Source organism: Rhodamnia argentea, chromosome 5 (assembly GCF_020921035.1).
Source record: "Rhodamnia argentea isolate NSW1041297 chromosome 5, ASM2092103v1, whole genome shotgun sequence".
NCBI lineage: Eukaryota > Viridiplantae > Streptophyta > Magnoliopsida > Myrtales > Myrtaceae > Rhodamnia > Rhodamnia argentea.
The window spans coordinates 17,014,611-17,042,584 of record NC_063154.1 but is presented as its reverse complement, the minus strand read 5'-3'; the positions used below and the strand labels follow the sequence as shown (position 1 = coordinate 17,042,584).

At 38.6% G+C, this 27,974-nt stretch overlaps 2 protein-coding genes across 3 annotated transcripts; both read right to left on the bottom strand.

Annotated features, from left to right (window-relative positions):
- Positions 1-15,320: 15,320 nt before the first annotated feature.
- LOC115755211 (patellin-4-like) lies at positions 15,321-16,450 on the bottom strand. The gene is made up of 3 exons (XM_048279661.1): positions 16,417-16,450; positions 15,885-16,087; positions 15,321-15,726 (listed from the first exon to the last, which is right to left on the bottom strand). The coding sequence occupies exons 1-3, from the start codon at positions 16,448-16,450 to the stop codon at positions 15,469-15,471; spliced, it is 495 nt and encodes a 164-aa protein (XP_048135618.1). The 3' UTR covers positions 15,321-15,468.
- A 4,522-nt stretch (positions 16,451-20,972) lies between these two features.
- Positions 20,973-21,616, bottom strand: LOC125315028 (phytosulfokines 4-like). 2 transcript variants are annotated; one of them, XM_048278890.1, is made up of 2 exons: positions 21,390-21,616; positions 20,973-21,230 (listed from the first exon to the last, which is right to left on the bottom strand). In XM_048278890.1, the coding sequence occupies exons 1-2, from the start codon at positions 21,519-21,521 to the stop codon at positions 21,117-21,119; spliced, it is 246 nt and encodes an 81-aa protein (XP_048134847.1). In that variant the 5' UTR covers positions 21,522-21,616; the 3' UTR covers positions 20,973-21,116. The 2 variants fall into 2 exon arrangements, with proteins under 2 accessions (XP_048134847.1, XP_048134848.1); XM_048278891.1 differs by having other exon boundaries at positions 20,973-21,224.
- Between the last annotated feature and the right edge of the window lie 6,358 nt (positions 21,617-27,974).

The window sequence follows — 27,974 nt, the reverse complement described above, 5'->3', positions numbered from 1 at the left end:
ATTAGTACCTAGCAAGTGCAACATATATGGTTTCCTTTTTTAGTTCATCTGTGTCCTACAAACTTGAATCTGACGTCTCAAGGTCAAATTCAACTTACGACCCACTCATTGTACTTTCTCTCGTCTAATCGTGGGTTGGGGTGGGGGTAGGGTGGTCTGACCTACTATTAAAACCTGACAAAAGAATACCTTAAGTGTTAATATTTATATATAATGCTCAATATCAATATTTTTTTTTATCACTTGAATATTAATTTTTTTGAAAAATAATTATTTAAATGCCAACTCTGATGTGGTCGTCGGAATTTCTTACCGTTAACACTAAAGTGATAATTTTTTTCTAATTTGGATCATTTAAGTGTCAATATTTTTAGAAAACAATTATTTAAATGCCAACTCCCGTGAGATAGCTATAATTTCTTGCCATTGGCACTAAAGTGATCATTTTTTTTATCAATTTGGCACTCAAGTGATCTAAAAAAAATATTGACATCAAATTGAGCTCCGTACACAAATATGAACACTTGAGATATTCTTTTGCCGTTGAAACCTAAATAACTTATCCGGCGTTTAAGGAGACATGTTTGGATTATTCGATCTATGTGCGAGGGTAGGACCCATCTTTTTACTTACAGATACCAAATGCACCCTTAAAGTTATCACCCCATGTCACTTGGGTTTGGGTATTATATATTTGATCTTGTATCACGTTTTAAATTTTCTCTTTTAAAGTTGAAAAGTTCTGCAATGCGATCACACCCATCAAGTCTCACCACCCGGAGAGAGAGAGAGAGAGAGAGAGTAAAAATTGGTTTTCTTTTTTATTTCAATCCATGTGAGTTACAACCACATGTAGACAAGCCCAAAATTCTAATCCGATCCAACCGATCAAAGATTTGGCCAGCAGCCAAACTTAGCCCTAAAAACTGTTCTACAGCATGATATGTTGACATGGCAAGAAAGAACAAGAACCAGGATTTGGCCAGAGGCAACGCCCGGCCTAGCGAGGTCGGCCTCACCAGGGGCCAGTCGCAAGGAGGGAGATGAAAGAAAAAATAAAGAAGAAAAAAAATATTATGCCAGACGGTTAAAATTGATCGAATGGACTGAATTAATACAAGTGTAAAAGATTTATAATTATATCAATAATAATAAAAAGATTTTTGAGTGAATTAATATATTTATGATTTTTTTTTATTATTCTCTCGGAATCGAACCGACGTGGTCAAATCACACCGCTTCTCTGTTCTAGGTTCATCCTCCACGGGGTGCGCGTCGTTCCGGTCCAACGTTCAAGCGCTGTGCATTACAATCGTTGCAATGCCGTTATCATCGTGTCCGATCGTATCTTCGTGTCTGAACTGCCTTAGCCGCGCGCCACCTTTGACTGCACAAGCGCACTGGCCGTTCAAACAAGCCCCCCAAGTTTAGAACGGCGGTTGCGGGTCGTTCAACCTTTGAGCTCGAGACCGTCTCGATGGTTTTCTTCGTAGGACAGCCCGAAATCTGACACTCAGGGACAAAACAGTTTCACGTGGGATTCCTCCATCCAAAACCTCTGCAAAAGGCAGTGAGACTCCCAAGGGAACGCGACTTGTCTTATGGGACTTTACAGATGACAGGTGTTCGACTTAAAAAACAACACTTGAAGGATCGAGAGAAATATCCAATCATTCCTAAATTTATCGTACGGACGTTAGTTTAATCCTAAAATTTTCAAATTTGAAGATTTAGTTCTAAACCCTTGCGCGGGATTCCGATACAACTATCCGGCCAATTTTTGCTAGAAATAACTTACGTGACATCATTCGCATACATTACGTAACAATTCCCGAGTACATCTTAATAATTTGTCATTTCTCATGCAATTAATTAATGGCAAACAATTAATTACATGCACTTCAACACATATACCATCATTCTCTTTACATCACGCTAGCATCGAGGTAATAAAAAGGCTTTATTCGGGCAGCCATATCACAAATCGTTATTTGATAGAATCGACCAGTGGGTAAAATCGACAAGTATAATCGGCAAGCGTGTGTAATCGACAAGTAGGTATAATTGACATGTGGGTGTAATCAACAAGTGGATTAATCGATAATTAGCTATGTATAACAGGCAAATGGTCAAAATTTATGTAAATACCACTTTCAAGTCTAGTTGCGTCACTTTCACATTTTTCACATCCATTATGCTACCATACCACATGGAAACCAACCAAATGCCTTTCAGGCGTGTAAGAACTCATCGATACAAATCAAATCATCACGATATCTCATCATGCCATTACTGAGGCTTACTCACACTTAACATCAAATTTAAATTAAATTAGCAAACATCAACCAACCAAGTGAAGACTACTAAATATATCAATCTAACTTAGTCTCTCGAGTTTCACTTACCTAGAATAAGGACTTGGACAGCTCAAAGCCTTATCCACCTTCGAGGCAATATAAGCAAGGACAGAGATTAACAATTTTCAATCTTTTAAGGAAATTGATTTAATAAAATAGAATAAAGCCACGAGTGTACTTTATAAACTCTTTGAGAATGGAATTTTGAAGCTCTAACACCACAAGAATAAAATCTTTCCTTTCGCACGAACAAGTTGGAGATGTCTTTTCTTTCTTTGCAAGAACAAGTTGGAATTGTTTTTGAAACTTGGGATATCTGAAGACCATTTTATACGGCCAAGAGGGGAAATGAATCTAGTAAACCATACAAGAGTTAAAAAAAAAGAATAAGATCGACTAAGCAAGGTTAAAATAATGATGACCTTGAGTTAGAAACGCATGGTGAAAATTGGAGGACATGTGGTCAAGTGAAAATGCTGCACATGGGCCACATTTGGGTTGTTTGATGAAGATGTTTTATAAGTTACCGAGACATAAGATCAAATAACAAGGTTAAAAGCAATGATGATACTGGGTTAAAAGCACTAGGTGCATGAGAGAGAGATAAGTATTCCAATCCAAAAGTTACAAGTGACTTAATGCGAGTAGCCAAAATGAGATATTTGATTGGAAAGAGAAAGAGCATCATTGGCCAAGTAGAATGCGTGAATGAGGACTCAAGCTTATCAATAGCATTAATGGGCTAAAGTTAAGAGATGTGATGTAAGGCACGATATCATTGTTAGGTTAAGTTCATATGCCACGAACTAAGAGCACGTGGGTTAAAGTACTTGGTGGCAAAGTAAGAAAGGGGTGTGCAAATTAAAGAGGGATAAATGGCTCAACTATATATTTTCAAAGTCGATATGGCGATAAATCAATTACCCTCACTCTACACCATCAACACACATATCAACATCTATCAATTTAATCCTAAGGCACCGCACTCTAGGTGACTATGACCGGAAAATCATCGCTCGTACTTTCCGCACGTCACAAAATTAATGACCCACATGAGATTTCGTATGTGTTATCCAAAACTCTAAGCTAAATTATACTTAAATTATTGTATCCTACATATTATTGCCGAACATAAAAAATTTCGGATGTCACAAACGAGGTAAACCTAAATGGGTGTCGTTAATTTAACTTAATTTATATGGAGAAAAGTGTATCGAATGGTATGGTTTGGAGGTCACTTGATGAGTGTTTAATTTCTTTTCTTGTAACCATATATAGAGGACGTCTTTCTAATAGAAAGAATCAAAGTTATGTGGACATTTTGTGATTTTTTTAGCACAAGCAAGTATAAATAAATCAAATCAATCTTAATTTGAATATATGAAATATTTTGTTCATAGTTTGTCCTTTTAAAATCTGATGAAAGACCAGTCAATTGAACGAAGAGTCATGTTTTATGAAATACACAACTCTTATATGAACGAACATATTGCTTCACTAATAGATGTGACTCTTGACAACAATAAGAAATCGCCACCGGACCTTTCGGACCACCCTGCTTGGAGGCGAGAACCTCGCACCAAGCAGCATCATCCTTTTGTGGCCGAGCATTGAGATGCTGTTGCGCTAGGCGCCACCCTCGCCCGTCTATCCTCTAAAGGAGGTGGCATCCCAGATTGGAGTTTTCCGCTGTAGTGGCATTTCGAGTCACCCAATTGGAAAACGGCCTAAGAGACCGCTCTTAGATAGTGTGAGCCAATGTCCGGGATAATATAAAATTTTGCGGGACCACTTTTAAGGTTTTTAAAAGACTAGGCTCTCGGAATGGTTTGATATTTAGGCTCTCTAATATAAGAGATTTGTAAATGGTGTTGTTTATCGGCTTTGCGAAAAAGTTTTTGCACGTGTTACTCGTTTTTCACAAGTCAAATTCTTTGGTTAGATAAAAGGAATGACCGGTGAGCAGAGTCAGATTTTATTTTGGTCGAAAGTGTCAAGATTTCAAATTGATTGAATTCCGTGACAAACAAAAGACCGTTGAACATAAAAGTCCTCGGCGGCCCCATGCCCTTTTTCCGTAAATTGCTCCAATGGCCCTTGTACTTTCGTGAAATCGCGGAGCCGCCTCACGTATTCTAGAAAATTAAAATCCAACACCCTTTAGAACCCGTTTGGATTGAATTGATGAAACTTGACAGTAGGAGTGTCAAAAAAGCCCGCGTCAGATGGGCCGAGTCGGCTCGAAAATGCACTCAATTTTCGAGCCTTTTCGAGCGGGGTTTGGTACTCGGGCTGGGCCGGCCAGAGCCGATCCACCGCCCGACTTTTTTTAATACCAATGTTTTCTTTCTAATTTAATTTATTTTTATTTTTTCTTTTTATATTCTTTCATTTGATGGGTTTGTTAATTGATTTTGATTCCAAAAAAAGAAGAAAAAAAAAAGAATCAAACCGGAATCCAACCCGACCCGACCTGGCCGGGCCGGGTCGAGCTAGGTCTTGTTACATTTCAGGCCGACTCGGGCCGGGCCGAGACCTGGCCTGACCCGGCCCATTGACACCCCTACTTGGCAGGGGGCAACTTGAGTGTGCGCATCTTTTCTATGCAAATACATTGAAAGGTTTCGACCCAAAAAACAACAACAACAACAACAACAACAACAATAATAATAATAATAATAATAATAATAATAATAATAATACATTGAAAGGTCTGTTTTGGCTGGACTTTCACTTTTCGATTTTTACCTTTTTGCCCAATCCTAAGCATCATGCAGTTGGACTTCTTGTAACGTTCTTACATTTTGAATTTTGACAAAACACAGGTTGGCACTTAGATTCACTTATAATGTTTTCATAAATTATGTAAGACTTTAGGTACATTTTAAATTTTGACTGGAAAATTAAAAAACAAATTGAGTCTGACTATCTTAGAAGCCAAAACAAACGAACTAAATCATATTGTAATAGTAATTCAAAAGAGGTGCCTTTGCAATTTCGCGGGAACATGAGAATTGCCAAATATCTATCGAATGTTAGCTGCAATTGTGATATCATATGCTAATAGGTTTTTTTTTTTTTTTTTCGAGTATGCTTGAGACAATTATTAAAGATATTCTTAAAAATAAATTATTCGATTTTCAAAGCATTGATTATGCACATCCTAGGGACTGCTGGTGTATTTCATATTGTACTATTTCCTCATTTGATTGTTGACAAGTGCTTAAGGTTCTTTTCTATTAGAGCCAATACTAACGAGGAAGGATACAAAATCTAATCCATAAAAGCGAACCCCAAAAAGTTCCAGCAACATTCTAATCAAGATCCAATATTAAAACAAGAAGGATACCAAATCTAATCCATAAACAAAAAGTTCTAACAACATTGTCATAAAAGAGGGCTATTCCAACTTGGAGAATTGGCACATTTGGCCCACAAAAGAAGGTTGGAGAGTACAAGATTGATGCTGGTGGAGTCCCATGGATTGGCCAATTGGGCCACCAATTCTAAAGCCTTTTGGGCCCATAGAGATAGATTAGGATTTAGGAGTCAAGGGACTAGACCAAATCTCTCTTGCCATTGACGTATCTCCTCGGAGATTCTACGGTCGGTCCGGCGAATCGGGCGACGAATCATGACTTGCTCCTGATGGAAGGTTCGATAGGCCTCTCCTAACCAATCACCGAGCTGCAATTTCGCGTCACGATTTGATATTGGGATCTAGATCTTGGTAACCCCGTTATTACTCTTAATGACCGTCGTCGAGGATTTTGTATAGAGAATGCAATTGCAGCGTACGGACTCTCGATTATGCGCCATACATAATTAGGCGGTAATTATACAATTTTTGAAAGTTTTAGAACTCGATTGCATTTTCGTGACAAGTTTTAGGAATTTATTGTATTTTTTAAATATTTTAAGACTCAATTGTACTTTCATAATAAATTTTAGGACTTTCGGTATACATGTTTGAAAATTAAAAAACTCATGAGTCATTAGGTTGTCGCATAATGAGTGTGGTCAACATCATCATTGATGTCAGGAACAATGTTGAATGTCAAGGTCAAACATAGTCAATGATTCCACCTACTAAGGGCACACATGACAATAGTTCTATTTTTCTGTTTTATTATTTTTCTATTCCGAGAAATAGGTTTGGAATAGATATGCGTTTGATAAAGCAATTTTTTTTTTTTTTATCACGAGTATCCTTAAGACAATTGTTAAATATATTTTTAAAAGAAATTATACGACTCTCAAAGCATTGATTATGCACATCATAGGGACTGCTAGTGCATTTCATATTGTACTATTTCCTCATTTGATTGTTAGCAAGTACTTAAGGTATACTTTTTTGTTAGATCCAACACTAGAAAAGAAGGATACCAAATCTAATCCATAAACAAAAAGTTATAACAACATTGTAATAAAAGAGGGCTATTCCAACTTGGAGAGCACAAGTTTGAGCCAGTTGGGCCACCACTTCTAAATCCTTTTGGGCCCATAGAGATAGATCAGGAGTCACAGGGACCAAACCAAAATTCTCTTGCCACTGAAGTACCTCCTCGGAGACTCTCCGGCCGGTCCACCGAACCGGTTCACGGATCATGACTTACTCTTGTTGGATGCTTCGATAGGCCTCTCTCCTTTTGCACTTTGCTAGGTGAATCGATTTTGGGATCCAGATCTCGATAGCCCCCACATTACTCTAAACGACTTTCGTCGAGGATTTTGTGTAGAGAATGCAATCGGACCACACTAGCTCTCAATTATGCGCTCTACGTAAAAGGCGGTGATCATGTATATTGGGTACATATTCAAAATCAGGAGTCATTAGGACCGTCGCATGATGAATTCGGTCAACGTCATCGTTGACGTCGGGAATAGTGTTGAATGTTGAGGTAGTGATGGCCGGTTCGACGGAACCGCCGGTTCCGGTTCAGGAACCGGCGGTTCCGGTTCCAAAAAAAGGTGGAACCGGAACCAGCCCTTGAAGAACCGGTTCCAGTTCCGGGTTTGGAACCGTCGGTTCCGGGCCGGTTCCGGTTCCGGTTCGGAACCGCCGGTTCCAAAGCCCAAGTGCTCTTTTCACCCAACTTACTTCCTTGTTTTATTTATTTATAAAACCGGGTTGGAACCGGCGGTTCCGGGCCAGTTCCAACAATTTACAAACCGGAACCGGCCCTTGAGGGCCGGTTCCGTGCCGGGGAACTGGCCGGTTCCGGGCCGGTTCTGGGCCCACGGGTCCATTTGGCCACCTCTATGTTGAGGTCAAACATAGTCGATGATTCTGCCTACCAAGTGGGCCAATGACGTTGAGCGGGCATGATTGGCCCTCCAAAGTATCCTAGCGGTTTTTGCACCAAAAAAAAAAAAAAAAGAAAAGGAAAAATTGTGAGATTAATAATGTTTAACTTTTAGATTGTTGAAGCTGCTAGGAAGAAGGAAAAATTAGGAGGATTGCATAATTTCATTTTTCTTTAATCTAAGGATGTGACAGAAAAATATTGTTGCCATGGGGCGATTTGGGGAAAATAAAATTTGATGGACCTAAAATCATTTTATCATTTGTCGATAGTACAAATGGAAAATAAACAGATAGATCGAAAGATAGATGAATCGAGGATTGGAATACCTTGTGTGGTCGATGTTCATATACCTTGCACCTTCGTACAAGGTATATCGTATCGGGTGAATTTGATACTAGACATATGTTGGCATTCCAACCTTCCTTCTCCTTTCGGCGCATATCCGAAATAAAATACAGTACTTATTGGTCGTGAATACCTGAATAGTACGAATCGTTCTGTGGATATCTTTACTTCGGAATAAAACAATTAGAATTAGGCTCGGTCAACTAGAATGCAATAGAGGCCCTACAACTTGGTTTCCATCCACCTATGTAATGTCAACATTTGAAAGATTCTTTTTTGTCGAAAATACCTTCATTAGGTCTATAATGGTACGAGGAGATGAGATAATCAATTACTTGACAAGGCTTTTTTTGTTTTTTTATGGGCTTTTGCAAACCCAATCCACAATCATATTAGCCTATTACTCGTAAAGTGAAGTAGCACATCACTACCGTCCTTGATAAGAACACGCCCTTTCCAAATGAGCATATGTGCCCTTAAACCAAAGTGCCCTTATAATTTCTAAGCTATCAGTTTCTATCACAAGAGATTTTGTTGAAGGGAAAATTATCCAAAAAGTCCTTTACTTATCGTACTTTTGTCAAATCGGTCCTAAACCTTTTTAATTCCGCCAATTGAACCTTAAATTTTTCACATTTTGCCAATTGAGTCCATTCGACCAATTTTGACCGAAAATCGCTGATGTGGATGTTGGTCGTTCTACGTGGCACAATTGACACCGACGTGTAACAATATTTTGTAACATTTTTTTGGATTGTTTTACTTTTTTATTTCTCATTTTTTTCCTATTTTCCTTCTTTACTTTTTTTTTTTTTCCCTTTTTCCTCTATCGACCATCGCCAAGCCTCTCCGCCAACCCTATAGAGGCAGATTTACTGGATTCATGTTGTTCTTATTGTACATGTTCGGAAATATGTTGATTTCTTGGCTATGAATTTTCTCGACGGTCTAGATTAGAAAATTCGAAGTTCGAGATTCCTCATCGCGGCAAGTCTCGCTTCTTGACCAAAAAAAAATCAGCAAGTGGCCTCAGTATAGCAATTGCATAATAAATGTGGATTTAGCATAGGTACATAGAATTAGGGCTCTAGATTTTAAATTTTCATGAAAAATGGACGCCAAGGCTAACTTTAACCTTTGTTCGGGAAAAAAAAATTATAATTTCATTAAGCTCCGATTTATTGTAGATATTTGATTAGGGACGGAAAAATTTGGAGATCTCGCCATTAAAAAGAAGTCTTAACCTATGGAGCCGATGAACGATTTAGACGACGACACTTGACACGATTCAGGCTCTTGCCTCTCAAGATCGCACCACTTGACGTGACCGCACGAAACCCTAAGCTACTCTATTTTTGGAGCGGGCAGCCACACATTGCCTCGGGGGATCTCTCTTCTCTCTGGCTTTCTCTCATACCCACGGCATTCATTTTCTCACGGACTCCCTCTGGAAATTTTCCCTAGAAAAAATCTCCCACTCATCCTCTCTCCTCCTTGGCCGAAGCAGGTCAAATTTTCCTCTCATGTTCCCGGAATCTCCACGAGCTGAAGGTTGGTAGAACTTCTTCCTTGTTTTTCTGCTGAGATTAGTTTAATTCATACAGAGCGTGTTTAAAGCTCGTTGTGACGTTTTGCAATTTCGAAGTCCTTTTGAATCATTAAGTCTAATCAGAGGATTAGCCCTAACAAAACTCAAAAATCATGGAAAATGATCAGCTAGAGAAATGATCCTGACATCCTAAGCTTCGATTTGATAGGAACTTCGGGTTAGAAACTGTTCAGCTTTGTTTCGCATATTGGTCTAAGCTCGAGGACTTTGCTGCAAAATTTCAAAACTGGAAATTAGTTCATTGATGTCTGTTTGTGCGAAATGGATAGTTTTGAGGATTAAAGAGCAACTTTTAGGATGTCAAATGGGCTAATTAAAAATGGGACAAGATTCATAGCTGGCCTACAGAACATTTTTCAGTTTGAGTCCTTAGGGAAACATGCAATTTTGGCATAATTCAAGGGCTTGTTTGCAAAAGTGTAAAACATGAAATTTGTTCACTGGGGTCTTAATTAGGAATCTAGAATGTTTGGAAAGGTAGTCAATCGAATCAAAACATAATTGCTCGGAATCAGTGAAAATTGGATGAGGGACCCGACTTGGTTCACTCAATCGTTCGTTCCTTGTTCAAGGCTATTTAGCCTAAATACATGTTCAATTAGAGCTCGAATGTGATTTCTAGATGAATGAATAGGCTCGTAACTGATGTCAATCGGTGGGTAAATCAGAGGGGACCAATGCTAACTAGTGATGGGTAATATTGGCCCATCCATTTTGCGCATACCAGTTGGGATTGATCATTACTGATCTTAGTCAATTCAAGATGGGTTTCAGGGAAAATGGAATTCCATGTGATCAAAGGTCGCACCTAAGGTCACTTATTTTCGATTGAATGAAAAAAATCGATTATGTTAAATGTTTGAACGAACGAACGAACGAACGAACGAACGAACGAGGCACCAAGAGATGGTGGCCGACGGCAGCCCATGGAGGAGGCATCTTGATGGAAATGGTGATGGTGGAAGACCGTTGTCCATTCCGATCTTATAGTTGTAATAGCTTAAATTTAATTCAATGATCACTACACTTAGGTTTTCACTAGTCTAGTTCCTTCAAATAATAAAACCAATTAAAATTAGAATCACACACAATCAGGGAAGTTATAGTCTTAATTGATTAGAATTAGGCTCACTTTAGTCTCAAATATGAAGCTCATGAGGGATCATGTCTCGAGGCTTAATAACAAGGCCTTGTCTTTTTTTTTCGTACCTGACGAGTTCTGATTTTTTACATTTTCACACTTAGATAGATGTTTTCAATTCTTGAGTTTTTAAATTCCAGCACAATCATTTTCATAAATTGAGTGTTAATCGCTTTCTTAGATTTAGGATTAGGATTAGGATTAGGTTAGAAAATTAATGAAAAAGCACAAACAACTTGCATGATCTCTTGAGCATTGGTAACACCTTTAGCATCAATTGATAAATCAAGATTGCATTATAACTTAAGTAAACAACCAACTAGATAGAGGTATCGAAAGGGCGCTAATTAGACATTAGCGTAATCAAGTCCCCAAACTTACAATCTCCGATTTCATAGGAAATGACATGAATATCCCGCATTTCGTTTGGTTTCTAGCCGACCCCAAATGGCTTGTAGCGACTCGTAGAAATACTTAGGTTGTAAGTAATTCAAAATGAAAACCAACTTCGAAAGTGTGATATGGGCTTGGCAAAGCCCGCACCTAAATTGATGGGCCATTTGGCATGCCTTTTGGACAATACCCCTAAACCTATCCCTTTTCTGGCCGTGCCAGGGAAAAATAGGTCGCGCCAAGGCTATTGAATGTCCATTGAATGAACTTTGGTTAATTGAATGCTTGTATGGATGAAACCACCACCGTGACTGTTGGCTGAAGGCGATGGCCATGGAAGAGGTGGTCAAGAGTGTTCATGAATGGCGACCGGAGTTCTCGATATGTATGATTTAATTGTTAAGAAGTAAGAATGCCTAGTAGTAAGCAGCAAGTTTGGGCTCTAGCACTCCACGGGTACTACAGGTTGGATGGCACAACACCCAACTAAGTGATCAAGACATTTGTGACCAATGTCCACTAAGCCTGTAATACCTAGACACAACCACAGTTTTCTCATAATCTTTCTCCACAAATGCATATGCTAGGGTTGTCTATCCTGTAATAGCCAAACCATCATCAACAAGTGATGATGTCATCCAAACCTGTAAAGATCGTGCGCAATTGTAGCACCACTAACACCCAAATGACAGATATAGATAAGTATAAAATGTAATCCAATATTTCGTAGGGGTTCATGCTATTTTTCTTTCTTTAGCAATGCAAGGTGTATTTCGAAGTTCAAGAATATCAGAATTCTTTTCTGTGTCAATGTTGCAGGAGTGGGACAGTGGCATAGAGAGGATTTTATGGTATCCTTGAAGCCTCGAAACACACCTTGGATTGCAAAAGAGAGAAGAATAGCAGTAAGCCCCTAGGGAATATTGCATTACATATGATACTTGTCTATGCCTGCCATTTAGGTATCGATGGGGCTACAACTGTGCATGTTCTTTCTCAGTACTTAACTTCAAACAATTGATTTATGCATGTTCCCTCTGCCGCGTATCCCTTGAAGAAGGCAGCATCCCCGATCGGAGTTTTCCGCCAAAGTGGACATCCCAAGTCACACAATTGGAAACCGCTTAAAAGACCCATCTTAGATAATGTGAGCCGATGTCCGGGATGGATCGTGCATGACCAAGACCTCGCATAAAATATTGCGGGACCGATTTTAAGGTTTTTAAAAGATTAAACTCTCGAATAAGAGAATCGATCTGATTTTTAAACTTTCTAATATAAATTTGTACATGATGTTATTTTTCAGCTTTGCGCGAAAGTTTTTGCACGTGTAAAACAATTTTCACGAGTCAAATTCTTTGGTTAGATATAAGGAATGACTGATGAGTAGGGTCAGACTTCAAATTGATTGAATTCCATGATAAACGAAAGACAGTTGAACATAAATTCCTCGGCTTGCCAATGCCCTTTTTGCGTCAATTTGCTCCAATGGTCCTTGTACTTTAATAAAATCGCGGAGGCGCCTCACATATTCTAGAAAATTAACACGCGATACCCTTTAAAACCCGTTTGGATTGACTTGATGACATCTGGAGAGTTTTTTACTTTTCGGCTTTTACTTTTTTTCCAATCTTACCGAGAATACAGTTTAACATTTTTTTTTTTTTAATGTTACAAAGATTGGCACTTAGATTCACTTATCCGTACTTTCTGTAGAATTTTAGGTAATATTTAAATTTTGGTCAGAAAATTAGAAAAAAAAATTGTGTTCGACTTTTTCAGAAGTCAAAACAAGCGAACTAAATCAAATTGTAAGAGTAATTAAAAATAGGGTGCCTTTGAAATTTCACGGGAACATGACAATTGCCAAATATCTACCGAATAACCGCAACTTTGTTGTTATATTCTAAAGGGGTTTTTTTTTTTATGAGTACCCTTGAGACAACTTTTAAATATATTATTAAAATAAAATATTCGATTCTCAAAGTATTGATTATGCACCTCATATGGACTACTACTGCACTATTTCCTCATTTGATTGTTAATAAGTGCTTAAGGTGTATTTTTATATTAGATCCAATAATAAAAAAGGAGGATACAAAATCTTATCTATAAAGGTAGAGGCAGCAATGGCGAATTTTCTGCAATGGGGGAAAGCTGAGGAAAATTACCAAAATAATCATTAACCTATTGCAATTGTGACAATTTATGCCTAAACTTTTTTTTTTTTGGGCCAATTCAATCCTAAACCTTTTGCAATTGTCCAAATTCGATCTATTTGGCTAGCCATCGCTGACGTGGTAAATTTTTAATAACACTTCAATATTTTTTATTTTTTAGTAAATTTTTTTTGCCTTTCTTTTTCTTTTTCCTTTTCTTTTGGTTGTGGGCCGACAGCCTCCTGCCTAAACGACGAAGGGCCAGGGGCGAGGGCTTGTGACCCTTGTTGGCCAATGGACGAAGGTCGCGTTGTGAACCCTCATCGCAACCGGGCAAGGACCGTGAGCCCTTGCTCGCAATTGGCGAGGGCAATGACCCTCACCCGGGGGCTAGCGACCCTCGCCCGGGGGCTGGTGACCTCCTCTGGTCCTTGGCTGGTGGCCGGCCGGAGGTTGCCGACCCAAAGCCAAAAAGAAAAGAAAAAGCATAAAACAAATTACTAAAAAAATAATTAAAAATTCAAAGTATATTAAAATATCATTAAAAATTTACCAAGTCAGGATCACCCGGCCAAATGGACTAAATTGGCACAATTGCAAAAGCGTTAGGACTGAATTGATTAAAAAAAATTTAAGAATGAATTATTATAATTACAATAAGTTTATGTTTTTTTTGGTAATCCTCTCCCGAAAACCATCATCAAGAAGGTCCATTCCAACTTCGAGAATGACACATTTGGCCCACGAACGAGGGTGTACAAGTTTGATCTGGTCGAGTCCCATGGACTGGCCAGTTGGGCCACCACCCCTAAAGCTTTGTGGGCCCATCTCCACGAACCGTGGTCTAGAGATGGATTTAGCAGTCATGGGACCAAACCAAATCTCCCCTGCCGTTGAAGTGTCTCCTCGGAGATTCTACAGTCGGTCCGCCGAACCGGTTCACGAATCATGACTCGCTCTTGTTGGATGCTTCGATAGGCCTCTCCTAACCGATCCCCGAGCAACGGTTTCGCGTCGCGGTTTAGCACTTTGCTATGTGATTCGACTTTGGGATCTAGATAGAAGTAATCCCAAAATTAGTCTTAACGACTATCATCGAGGATTTTGCATAGAGATTGTAATAGGAGCACGCCGGCTCTCAATTATTCACTTTACGGTGGTGATTATGGGCCTGTTTGGTTTAGCTTTGAGGAAATATCTTTGAAAAAAATGCAAATATCTTTGAGTTAAAGGGAATTTTCAAAATGCAAGTAGTGTTTGGTAAAGTGTATTTTAAAAATACATTGGAAAAAACAACTTTGACGTAAATTCCGTTTGGTGAAGAATACACTTTGTGAATTATTTTTACTTTTTGGAAAAAAAAAAGAATTTTTATTATTTAAAAAAAACAGTTAAACTACTTGCGCCGGTCAATTGCCAACGGTCGATGGGCGGCAGTGGGTGGCGGCGTGTGGCGGTCGACCGGTGACGGTGGGTTGCGGTGGGCGGCGATGGTGAGCAGCGGGCGGCTGTCGACGGGTGACAACGAGCTGTGGTGGGCAGCGATCGACGAGCGACAGTTGATAGGTGGCGGGGGGAGGCGATGGTGAGCGGCAAGCGGTGATCGATGGGCGACGGTTGACGGGCGGCGGGGGGCGGCAATGGTGAGTGACTGGTGGCGGTCGACAAGTGACACTAGGTGGCAGTAGATGGGCAACGACGGGCGGAAGTGGGCGGCGGGCGACCGTGGTGAGCGGCGGGGGCGGTCGGCGGGCGATGGTGGTGAGCGGCGGGGGCGGTCGACGGGCGACGGCATGCTGCTGTTAGCGGGCGATGGTGGTGAGCGGAGGGGGCGGTTGTCATAATAACTGTTCGGAGATTAAATATGTGGAGTGGCAACTAGGAAAAAAAAATTAAAATCGAGCGATTGAACGTATGCAATATCGTGTTTTGTTTTTATTATTTGTAATAAGTTGATCCTAAAAGATTGAAATTAATGTAAAACGCTAAAACTATTAACGTAAGCTTAAAAGACTACCTAGCTTTTGTTCTCTAACCTCGCTGTAAGAATCACTCCCCTCAAATTCCAAACCAAAAAAAACATTAAGTACATGACAAATCCTCTCATTGAAACCAAAAACATGTGACGAATCTCCACCTGAGTCTCTTTCAAACCTCAGAAGCTGGAGCACTTCTTGTTCTTGTACCGGTACAGAACCCTCTTCTTCTTGGCGGTAATGTTCTCGATGGTGAGCACGACCTTCCCGGGCTCGTTGTTCCGGAACGTGTTGCGGATCGGCCCCTCGCTCGGCGCCATCTTCTTTCCCTTCTGAACAATGACTGTGTACGACCCCTCGTCGCTCGGCACAAACTCTTCCTTGTATCTCACCTCCCAGCCCAGCACCGTGAGGTCCCAAAGCAATGTGTTTCCGGTCTGTCACGACGTCAATCAAACACATTAATGAGCATAGAAATAAGGAGTTGCTCTGTTTTTTGCAGATTTGATTTGCTTTCGGTTTGTAATTGTCGCCTTGCCATGTAAAACGGCAACAAGAACATGTAAATTCGTTAGGACAAGAGGCGAAGGATTACCTCCTCGGCTGGTAGCACAATGGTTTCGGTCGATCCAGCCTTGATGGTGAGCTCCGACACGGGACCATCCTCGCTCGAGAACTCGAAATCCTTTTCCCTCTTGAATCCGCCGTACCGAACCGGTATCTCCTCAGCCAGGATGTACCTGGAGACAGAGCACAGGTTTACTATATGATTAGGGCTTCTTATGGCAATCAAAGGGTCTTGTATGTGATGATTTCAAGGTTGTAGTATTAGGATCTCAGCTTCTTATGGGAAATTAAATTCCAAGCACTGGTAGGGTCTATTTTGATGGGAGAAGAGAGCAACGGGGCATCAAGTGCCGAGCTATAAGCCCAAGAGAGCTCTCTTTCTCATCGAGAGGGGCTTTTCCTCAAGAGCTATTTTGGGTTAAATGCCTTTAGAAGCCTTTGGAAGTGTAATTGCATTTTCTCAAAGTTGAGCAAAAAATGAACCAAAAGTTATTTACGTTTGGCCAAGAGATTTTAGAGCCTCAAAGTCATTCGAAAATGCTGAATTAAATAGGCCCTACGTATATTGGGGACATATTCAAACTCATGGGTCATGTTCGAAAACAAAAAGTCATGAGTCATGAGGACAGTCGCACAATGAATTCGGTCAACATCATCATGGACATCAGGAATAACGTTCAATGTCGGGGTCAAACATAGTCAATGATTTCGCCTACTAAGTGGGCCAATGGCATGGAGTGGGCATGATTGGCCGCCCAAAGTATTTTGGTGGTTCTTGCCCCAAAAAAGCACCCAAAAAAAGGGCAAAGAAAAAAATTGTGAGAATGTTTGACTGAGATTGTTGAAGCTGGTAGGAAGAAGGAAAAATTAGGACGATTGCATAGTTTTAATTGTCTTTAATCTGAGGATATGATAGGAAAATATTGTTGCCATAGGGCCATTTGAGGAATATGAAATTGACCTATCTAAAATCATTTTTTCATCGTAGACAGTATGAATAGAAGATAGACAGATCGAAAGACAGATTGGTTTATGTGATTGATGTTGATGGCCGATGGGTAGATTACATAAATCTTAAAAGAACAACAGTTGAATTGAGGATTGGAACACCTTGTGCAGTCTATGTTCATCTACCTTGTACCTTCGTACTCGGCGATATAGGCAGTTTGGTTTCCATCCACATGTGGAATGTTAGTATTTGGAAGGAATTTTTTTTTTTTTTTACGAAAATTTGTTTAATAAATAAACTAAGGAAAAATAGAAGACCCCATCGAGTGGCAGATCACTACACTCCTTGATAAGCACACGCCCATCTCAAAGTGAGCTGATCAGTTTAAGGGGGCCTTCATTAGTTAATAAGCTTCTTGGTTTCTATTACAAAAGGTTTCATTGACTACACAATCAAGTGCTCGAGGGTTTGGAGCATAGCTAGGGTTTACCACATTTGAAAGTTTGTCATGAGCTATTTCAACTAATATATATCCGTGTAATTGTCATTAGAGTTTCCACCAAAATATATTACCCTCTTATCATTCCTCCGCGATTACATACCTTATTTATCGGATTTTTGTAACAATACTTGTCAAGGTAAATGAGACTATTTGAGTCAAACTACTTGTAAATAGCACGGACTCGACTCGACAATTGCTCGAGATTGACTTTTCCGATTTCGAATTAGAGCTCAAGCTATTAAAATCAACTGGGAAAATTGTTAAAAAAGTTTTACAACTTTTCGAACTTTTGCCAATTCATTCATAAAGCTTTTAAGTTTGATGATTCAGTCATAAATATTTCACATTTGGCCAATTCAATCCTATGCCGATCATCTTACGTGGCATCATCGGCACTGATGTAGATAATTTTTAATAATTTTTCAATATTTTATCATTTTTTTTATTTTTCTGTTTTTCCTTTTTTTCCCTCCGCCCGACCTCACCATCTACCGGCCTTAAGCGTGTACCGCCCCCGCCCAAGCAAGGGCAACCTTGGCTAGATCTGACGAGGGTTGCCCTCGCCAAGAGCGGGTGAGGGTTTCCCTCACCAGCCCGTGCGAAGGGAAAAAATAATAGGAAAAGAAAAAAGGGAAAGGGAAAAAGGAAAAAGGAAAAAAAGAAAAACGAAACGAGAAAAAAAAATAAAAATATTTCAAGTATTAAAATATTGTAAAAATTATTCACGTCAGCGCCGGCTATGCCACATATGACGGACGACTTTTACGTCAGCGATTTTCGGCCAATAAAACTGAATTGGGTAAATGTGAAAAAGTTTATAACTGAATTTGTAAACTTAAAAGCTTTATGATAGAATTGGCAAAAGTGCAAAAGATTTATGATTTTTTTGACAATTTCTCGATACTTAGCCCAATAGATTTGCCGAACCTAATTGAGCATCTAATATTACCTCACGAAAAAGTTAACAGTTCTTAGAAATATATGTGAAAATTTTTAAGGTTACGTATGATAGTTAGGATAAAAATTTATCATATCATTTTTTGATTTTTGTGCAGAAAAGGCAAGATACAAGAGGGATGTCGCTAGAATAAATAAAAAAAGATTTTTGTGGTGTGGGATAAAGTTTGATATGATTACGTATGTCTATGATATAAAGAAAAGTTATTAAATTAATAAAATTTAAGTAATAAGTAATATTTAAATACTAATCCAACAAAGAGAATTCAACATAACAAAACAAAAATAACAACAATTTTCATGTTTATTTATCCATATTTCTGTCTATTCTATAATATGTAGTACATATATTTTTGTACTTATATTTATTACTTGTTTTACGTATATCGGTACATTTTATTACCTAATAAAATTTTTATTAAGGAATAATAGAAGGGAGTAATAAAGAAATAAAGAAATAAAGAAAACATAGAAAAATAATTAAAAATAAGAAAATAGAAATGAAGTAGAACAATCCAGATTTCAAAGGAACCAATTCATACTTGAAAGAAAGTGAAGGTTAAGGAGATTCCTTAGAAGAAATCTTGCCCCTCTATTTCTCTTCTTCTACTGTAGCTCTGGTTCATGCTGAAGATCCACGACTCTTCCATACCTCTTTGGTTCACATTGAAATTTCACGAAAATAGTAACAGAGTCGAAATTAGTCTTCCTTATCTCTCTCATTTCTTCACGAAAGAGGCGAGAGAGTCGAAGTACTATACTTTTCGGAATTGTGAAAATGAATTATCATACTTTCTCACTCTCATTAGATTTGACATTCATTGGCTAATCTACATCATCAATGTCATTGTAGTTTGTTTTCGTTTCTTGTCATAGTTGTTGCAATGAGCTCCTTTGTTGCTTAAGGTTTAGAATGTACGCAAATCATGGATTTATTACTCGAGGTTGTGTCCGTTTGCACATTGTTTCTTACCATCACCATTTACGAATTTCGGGTTTATTTAATGTAATATGCAGTTTCTACCAAATAATGGAAGGAATAGGATATGAAAATATCTGGTTTTATTACTGCAACTCATCAAATTTAGAAAAAAAATTTCAATTTCATATCATATCTTATTCGGTTCTACTCTAACTAGAAATCTAAACGACCAAGCACTATCTAAAAGTACGTATCCACATGTACAAATACATATACTTTATGAAATCGTTCGAGGTTTGAAATCAAGCTTTAGTTCTTCAATAAATCGATTGCAAAAGAGTCGAGTTCAAGTCCATAGATTTTTTCTATTCGAACAAAATCTCAATAATCAAACGAACTGGAACCATGGCACCATCCGATTCCTTGTCTTATGCTTACTTTTTCAAGCATGTAAATCGCAGTACTTCCCCTCCCAAAAATAATTCCAATAAGCTGCTGCATTACATTAATGGAATCCGATGAGTGGATTAAACAAGTAAAATCTTTTATAACGACTACAAAAATAAAGATTTTTCCCATTCGTAAAGAAAACTTAATTAATAATTTCTTGTTTTCTATGATCCCTCATCGTAATTAATATTATAACTTCCACGTAGAATGTGGTAACAACACACCAATGACTATCGATTTCAAAGTGTTTGTCCGTTACGACACTTTATATAGGAGTTACGATATAAAAAAATAAAAATCGGTCGCTCGAGGGACAATAGTCGGGCCTACTTGGCCTCAATTGCCCTCCTAATTACGCTAAAAACAAAGTAAATTTATCATTTTATAAATGGCAGAGGGGGTTTCAATGCTCAATTTGGGCGACAAATCCCTTTTTTTTTTTTTTTTGTGGCGATTAGAGATAGAAATTAGATGTAGAGGAGGATGAAAGTCAACTTAGGGAGAGGACTTTGACTTGGTCCAAAGTAGGTAGAGTTCCAAGCAAACTATGTTATGATATGCTTGTAGACTTGTAGTGGTGAGTAGGTGCAATTGTTCTCCAACTCAACTTTGCAAACCCACTTAGGAAGGGAACTCATGCAAAAACTATACGTCAATAGGGGGAAACCACCCCCCCTAAAATTCATCCTAAACATTTCATGGTTCTTTTATGGTATTTTAGCCTAATATGGAAATTGACTAAATGCAAAGCAATACATAAAATTCCTCTTTGGGTATAAGGAAAAAATCCAAATAAGGGATCACAGTGGCTTTATTTTCTTAAATAAAGATCAGAAATGATCTCATCGTTTCAAAGAATGGTCTGGTCAAAGGGCATTTTCGTCCTTTACCTTTTAATTTTTTTCTATTTTTTATTTTCTTTCCTTTCTTTTTCTTTATTCTTTCTTTTCTCCTCTCCTTGGCTCGGCGAGCGATCCTCACACTCCAATTAGGCTATTGCCCTTGCTTGCATCGGGGGAGGATTACCCAGAAAATGAAAGCATTTTAGGCATTTATAAAATTTTCCTCGAGTATGCACACAATCATTGGCACAAACAATTTTATCGAGCTTTCCTTTCTCTTTTACATTTTGGCCAGCATGGAAGGCTTGATTTCAGTTCATCGGAACGGGTTTTACGCGACCATCGGCCAGATGCTTAATTTCGCAAAGCTAGCCGGAAAAAAACGTTCGATGAAACCCTAACGAGCAATTACTACCAATCGGATTATATCCCATGAATCAAAATGAGGTGGGACGGACGATTTGCTTAACGCTCCGTTCGAATAGCGAACTCTATAAGCATCAACACTGCTGAGTTAAATAGAATTAAAGGAGCCTTGACCCTTTTTTCCTTCAAAACAATTATTTAAAAAACAGAATATATCAACAAAATGATAAAAAGAAAGTAAAAGAAAAATGAAAAATGAAAATAAGCTTTCTTCAATGGTGGTGATTCTGGGTGTAGATGTAATCGAGGTGAGCCTCTAGGGTTCGTCGCATCAAGCACTCCTCTGCTCCTACGCCGCCGCCGCCGCAGTCTTCACCGACCTTCGATCCCCAACACGCACAGACGACGCCGAAGACGAAGACGACGACGGCAACAAGAAAAAGGCAGAAAGATCAGAAACGGACGAGCGAACATTTCGCGATGGATCGACTAATTCCGAGAAAGCAACGAAGTTCGACGGGGAACGAGAAGCGTGCGGGCGTTACCTGAGGCTGAGACTGTGCCGTCGAAGCGGCGCCGCCAGATGACGCCGGGTCGGGGCGCGCCGCCGAAGAGACGGCGGCAAAGGAGACGGCGAGGAGGGCCAAGAGGGCGAGACATTTGACCCTGGGAGACATCTTCTCTCTCTCTCTCTCTCTCTCTCTCTCTCTCTCTTCTTTGGGTTTCGAGGTTTCTTCGAGAACGCAGAACAAGGCACGGAGACAAAGGAGAGCCAGTTCGAACGTATTTATAGCGGGGGTGTCGCTGATGAGTGTATGACATGGAAGGGGCAAAAGTGGAATTGCAAAATTACGCCATTAAAATGTTGTGCATATTAGGGACACAGATAGACTACGAATTTTGTCAATGAGGCGTCAGACGAGTTGGTGAGACGCCTAGGCCTTAGATAGTTAAACCGATAAGGTCCCGGGTTCAACTTCTAGCGGCCCGACATGTAATGTGATCCTTGAATTTTAAATTTGTTCATTGTAGTTCCTTAGTTTTAACCCAATATGTAATGTTAAACTGATAAGGTCCAAGTTCGGGATTTTTCATGATAAAAAAAATAATTTTGGACAAATTTATTACGGATGTACCAGTTTATGATTTTTCATGGTATTAACCTTTTATTGATTAGTATGTATATACCAAGATTTTGTAATTTTAATCGGGTTTGTGCACTCGGTCCTTCCTAATTTATAGATTAGAATGTGCATTATTAAGTTTCCGGATATATATATGATTCGTGTCATCAAATCCTTCCTAATTTATTGTTAAGCCCTCCAACTTACTTGATTCACACAATCAAATTTCCTACTTTTTATGATCGTGCAATCAGATCCTTCCTCATAAGTCAATTAGAATGGGTGTAGCCAAATTTCCTAATTTAGTCGATTTGTGCAATCCAATCCTTCCTAATTTGTTAATTAGAATGCCCAAATTTTTTTTTTCCTTTCCCTTTTCTCAAAATGTTTTGACATGATCTGAGTCCCCCACCTTACTTGATTCGCATGGTCAACTTTCCTGCTTTATCTAATTGTGTGTACCGGATCCTTCCTAATTTATGAATAAGAATGTGTATAATCAAATTTCCTAATTTATCTCATTTGTGCAATCCAAATCCTTCCTCATTTAGTAACCGTCATGTGTACAATCAAATTTCCTGATTTACTAATTAGAATGTCCAAGCAAATAGCGATACACAGTTCAAATGTTTCACGAACGGAACTTAAGTTGCACACTCTTTTCTTTTTGTGAACAATGCCTAAACTTGCCAAGAGGTATATGGCCATGCTGGTAAAAGGATTAGGAGAGCTAGGAGGGGACGCTAGTATTACAGGTACACGGAATTCGACTCCTCGCTCTTAGGCAGAGCAAAAGCCATAGAGAAGAAAGTTAAAGATAAGTGGACCAAAAAAAAAAAAAAAATCCAAAACCTCAGACCGCTTAGGCAAAGATTTTTAAAAATACTTAACTAAATAAAGTTAATAGCTGAATTTTTTCCTTTCTCTTCTTTATCATCTCTTCAATTAATAGATTACTAAATTCTAATTGACATAATGCACAGCACACGCTCAAAAACAAGATTAAAAAATCAGTTCCAAAAGAAAAAAATTAAAGGAGAAAAACCTTGTTTATGATTTCTGTCGACATCTCATGATTGCAGTCCCGCCTAACAAATTCAACACCTACTCTTGATTTGGAATAAAACCTGTCATGAAAATGACCCTCTTGACTTGTTTTCCTCGTTATGCTCATCGCTTGTTCATCTTCTTTGAAGAAAACTCATTGCGAAAGAGATGGTTGTTTAAATAGTCAACCATTGTTCTTGTGTGTACGGAATCAATGGAGAGTCTGCATATACACATGTTTAAGATTTAATTGGCAAAAACGTAAAAGATATTTGTAACTAAATTGACATAATTAAAAGGTTTAGAATTGAATTGGCATAAATATAATAAAATTTTAACTTTTATATTAATTTTCTCCGTAAAATGATACGGCAAAGATTTCATTATATAATGATAACTAAAACTTATCGACCAAAGTCAATGGGTTTGCATATGAGAAAGACAAAATCTAATTGGTTTTGTGCGTATGTTGTAACCGAGGATTTGGCTGAGCCGTAGGAGTTGACCTTGCATTACATGTTTGCTTCTTTGAGTGAAGTTTCTAGAATGTTGAAGATGGTCAACTTCTAGTTAGAAGTTGACCTATTGGTGTAGAGACCTCAAGTAGTGACAAATGAAGTGAAAATGTAATATGAAGATTGCAGGACACATAGATGGAAATATACTAGGTCCCGTCTTGAAAAAATTTAAAAAAAAATGTTGTCATCGCGAGATTTTAAACAAATAAATTATTAAATGTTAAATCACGATTATGCAATCAGATATAAATGAACTGAATACATTACATTATGATTTTGTTTAATTACTCAAGTACGAACTGAATACATACATGACTGTCAGGTCAAGATCACGATTACAAAGTTGTTGATCTACGTGCCCTATCATTCAAGTTCCATTAGGCACCAAACCAATTAGTAACAATAAATGGGTTTGTGAGCCACGTACATAATCCTCTTCGGCATCATACTTCTGTCAAAAATACTTGATTACTTGGATGAGGTATAGATAAGATATGGATTTAAGAATTGGATGAAAGTGGAAAATGCCGATAAATCCTTTCTATTAAAAAAGGATTAATACAACGAAAATCTCAAACTGGTATACATGTGACAAATTTACCTTAAACTATTTTTTTTTTTTGCCACAAAAATTTTAAAGTGATATACCTGTGATAAATTTATCCCAAACTATTTTTTTTTTTTTACAAAAAATCCCAAATTGATACAAATGTGAGCACACATTGGAAATTCATTTTCTAATAACTTCTGTGTTGCCGGTTGGCAATTTGAGTCTAGTTTTAGCTTCCTCTACATCACTGCAAGACGCTAGAGCTCTTGCGATCATCATTGCAATTGGAGGTAGAGGACTTGTACACGGACATAGCATAGGAGTATCGGATCCCCGAAAATATATTTATTAAACTACTCACAATGTTGATTGCCAAAGCTTTTGCAATCACTATTGAATTTGGAGGCAAGGGATCTACACACAAACAGAGCACGAGGTATCGAATCTCCTAAAACATATTTATTAAACTTCCACATCAAGAGCGGGAGATGATAGCTCCTAGATTTAGAACTCAACTGGGAGAGTCGAGAGAGAACAAAAAACAAGAAAACTCAAACAAGATCAACAAGTGAGGGCAGTCATGTATCATTTTGAGCAACGAATATAACTTTCTTTCGAGAAAAAAATAAATCCGGCATCTTCGATGCCTAGCGGAGTGACCAAGATTGAAAACAACACGAAATTGAATTGCTGATTAGGTAATTCGCACCACCATTTTTTGTAATCGCATCAAATATGTCTTAAGCCAAGGAGCTTAGAAACAAAAACGTGCGTGATGATGTTCACATCGAACATGAGGCGTATTGTCTTTACAGGAACAAGAAGTAGGAACTCCAATCATTATGCTCATCCTAATTCCACCGAATTGTCCGCATGATGGTTCGTGCTCTCCTAATCATATGCACTCCTTCACAACTCATGATTAAGCATGGGTCAAGAGCAAGACTTGTATCGTTCTTTAGTGAAGGTGGAATGGGGTTGGGTGGGTTTTTGACGGTGAAAAAGTGAGCATCTTAGCGTGGCAAATTGATGATGAGGAAGGGTCGTATTGTTGACCTTTTCGGAGACAACTTACCATGACTTACCATGCCGATGCCGGGAAAATTGTCCATCGAGTCTTAAACTTATTACACTTTTGTTAATTCAATCATAAACATTTTAATTTTGCTAATTAAGTCCTAAACCTTTTCACGTTTTGCCAATTGAGTCAATCCGACCAATTTTGACTAAAAGTCGCTAATGTGAACGTCACCTGTCCTACATGGCATGACCAACGCCGACGTGAATAAATATTTTAATATTTTCTTTTCTTTTCTTTGTTTTATTTTTTTCCTTTTGTGGCCGTTGAGGGTCGAGACGTCCTCTCCAATAGGGGTGTGCAACCGGACTAGGTTTACCCGGAACCCGAATCGGCCCACCCGAAAAATAGGGTCGGGAATCGGTTCTTGCTCAAATCGGTCCGGGTTTCGGTTCCAATTTTTGGAAACCGGTTGAAACCGGTCCAGTTCCCGGTTCTAGGTGAAGACCCACCCGGTCCGGTTTTAGAACCGATTTTTAGTTACTTAAAAAAAAAAAAACCTAATGTAATGTCCAAATAACTATGATTTTGGTTTTATGCTCGTGGTGTTTGAGTTTTTTTGGTGTTAGTTCATGCGCGCTTAATGTGGTGTCTTTTAGCATGTTATTTGGATCCTACAATTTCAGTTCTTTTTTAATGGGACAACAAAAATTAAAGTGTGATAGAAAGACTTGCACTATGTTAATTCAGCGTTACGAAGGATCATTGTTGCTTTTAGTGGACTGTAACTTTTATTTTTTATACGGGCCGGACACCGGGCGAAGCTCGATGGGGTCGGTGGATCCTAGACTATAAAAAAAAAACTTTTATTTTTTATATCGGGGTTTCTTGCTTTTGGTGAATCATACTATTATTTATTATTATTTTTTGGATTGTTGCTTTTGGTGTATTATAATTTTTGTTGCTCATTTCATCGATACTCATATTATTTTGATGAAAAAAAAAAAGAAAATAGGTTCTCAAGTAGATCCCGAAATCGGACCGAAAAACAGGATCGGTTCCAAAACAAGTTCCAAGACAAACGGGGTCGGTTCTCGGTTCCAAAAACTAGAAACTGGTTATAACAGGATCGGTTTCGGGGTCTAGGTCTCGACCCAACCCACCCGGCCCATGCTAACCCCTACTCTCCAGAATCTGGCGAGGCCAACATTGCCCATATCTAGGCAAGCCCGCCTCACCTGCGATTAGCGAAGGCCCGACGACCCTCGGCGATCAAAAGAGAAAAAAAAAAAAAACAAAGAAAAGGAAAAAGAAAAAGGAAAAAATTTCGAGAAAATTTACGAATTGAAAAAGTTGTCAATGTTAACATCGGTCATGCCAAGTAAGACGGCTGATATCTACATCAGCAATTTTCGGTCAAAATTAACTGGATGGACTGAATTGGCAAAACAAGAAAAAATTTATAATTCAATTGGCAAAAACAAAAGATTTAGCGAAAAGTGCAATAAGTGTAGCATTTTTTTAGACAATTTTCCTGCCGATGCCATACACATCCCCCTCCCTCTCTCGCTCATGACATTTTCAAGAATTTCTTTTCGACATTCCACCATGAAATACTCGGGCACGACAATGAAGTATCGTATAAATTAAACTACTCTCACAGGCCACACGGCTAATTAGAGGGGTGAGGACACATAAGAAAGAAATCGACGATCATCTGATCTTCGTGGTTAATCAAGGTGGGGCAATATAATGCATGAACTGGTAAAACCAAGTAAGACGAAGAAGGTTCTACCTGAGAATTGAACATCCACAAACGAACTTGTGACTCGCTCAATTAATGAGAAAATTACCTGAACGAATGCCTTTCGAGAGACGAGTAAATCGCGATGATGCTTGAAAATAAATAAACTAATGAATGGGAATAAGGACATTCATCTAGCCAAAACCAATAAGCAGAATGTAGAATCCGATCGACTGTAAGGACCTGTACTTTAAACTTTAAGCACAAACATAATGTATAGTCCTTGGACACCACACAAGATAAATCTTGTGACATAATGTCCACGGAGTTAGAAATATAACTCTTATCTTCATCGGTTATTTTCCGGCCCCAGGGGGGTTTACTCAACACAATCCCTGGTTTCTCCACTGCTCATGTGAGCGGGCGACTCCGTATGAAGACCTCCTTTTTCGTAAGCATTAGCATTCCAGCTCGAATCCGGCCACCCAACCTAACTAAGAATGAGCAAAAAACAGACAGACATGTCTCTTTTCCTCTTGGGACGATACTCCTAATCCTCCTCCTGCATTTGTATGTATCTACCTCGCAAGTAAACAGGCTTGCTTATCTTAGTTAGAGACACGTTGGATTTCCGGTCATGTAGCCCTAACATCCTCTTATAAACTCCAGGGAGGAGATGATGAGCACTAAAGTCCTCCCAAACAGATGAATATAAACAATCAACTATAAATACCAGATATCCGGAAACGATTGTTCATGCACATGACATAACCATACAGAAAGTGCAAAACTCTTTGATGTTTATATTTCATATTCATCTGATAAGATGTACTGATTTTTTGTCCAACTTACGTATTGGATTAGAAAAGGGCACATTAAAGTAAATTCATATTGGATTAATTTCACAGAACCAACAAATTCTAATAAAATTATCGCAGTAATTTCCCGAAAACACATGGGATATCCCCACAACTTCTCAAAAAACCCGAGGGATGTTAACGTACTCCTTTGTTTAGAGCTACAAAGAAATATTATCTTACTCATTATGGAATTTCCCACAAGAAAAATCCCTCTCTTACTGAATTCTTTCGGGCAATTAACCCCTTCCTGCAGAAGGATCTTCTACTTC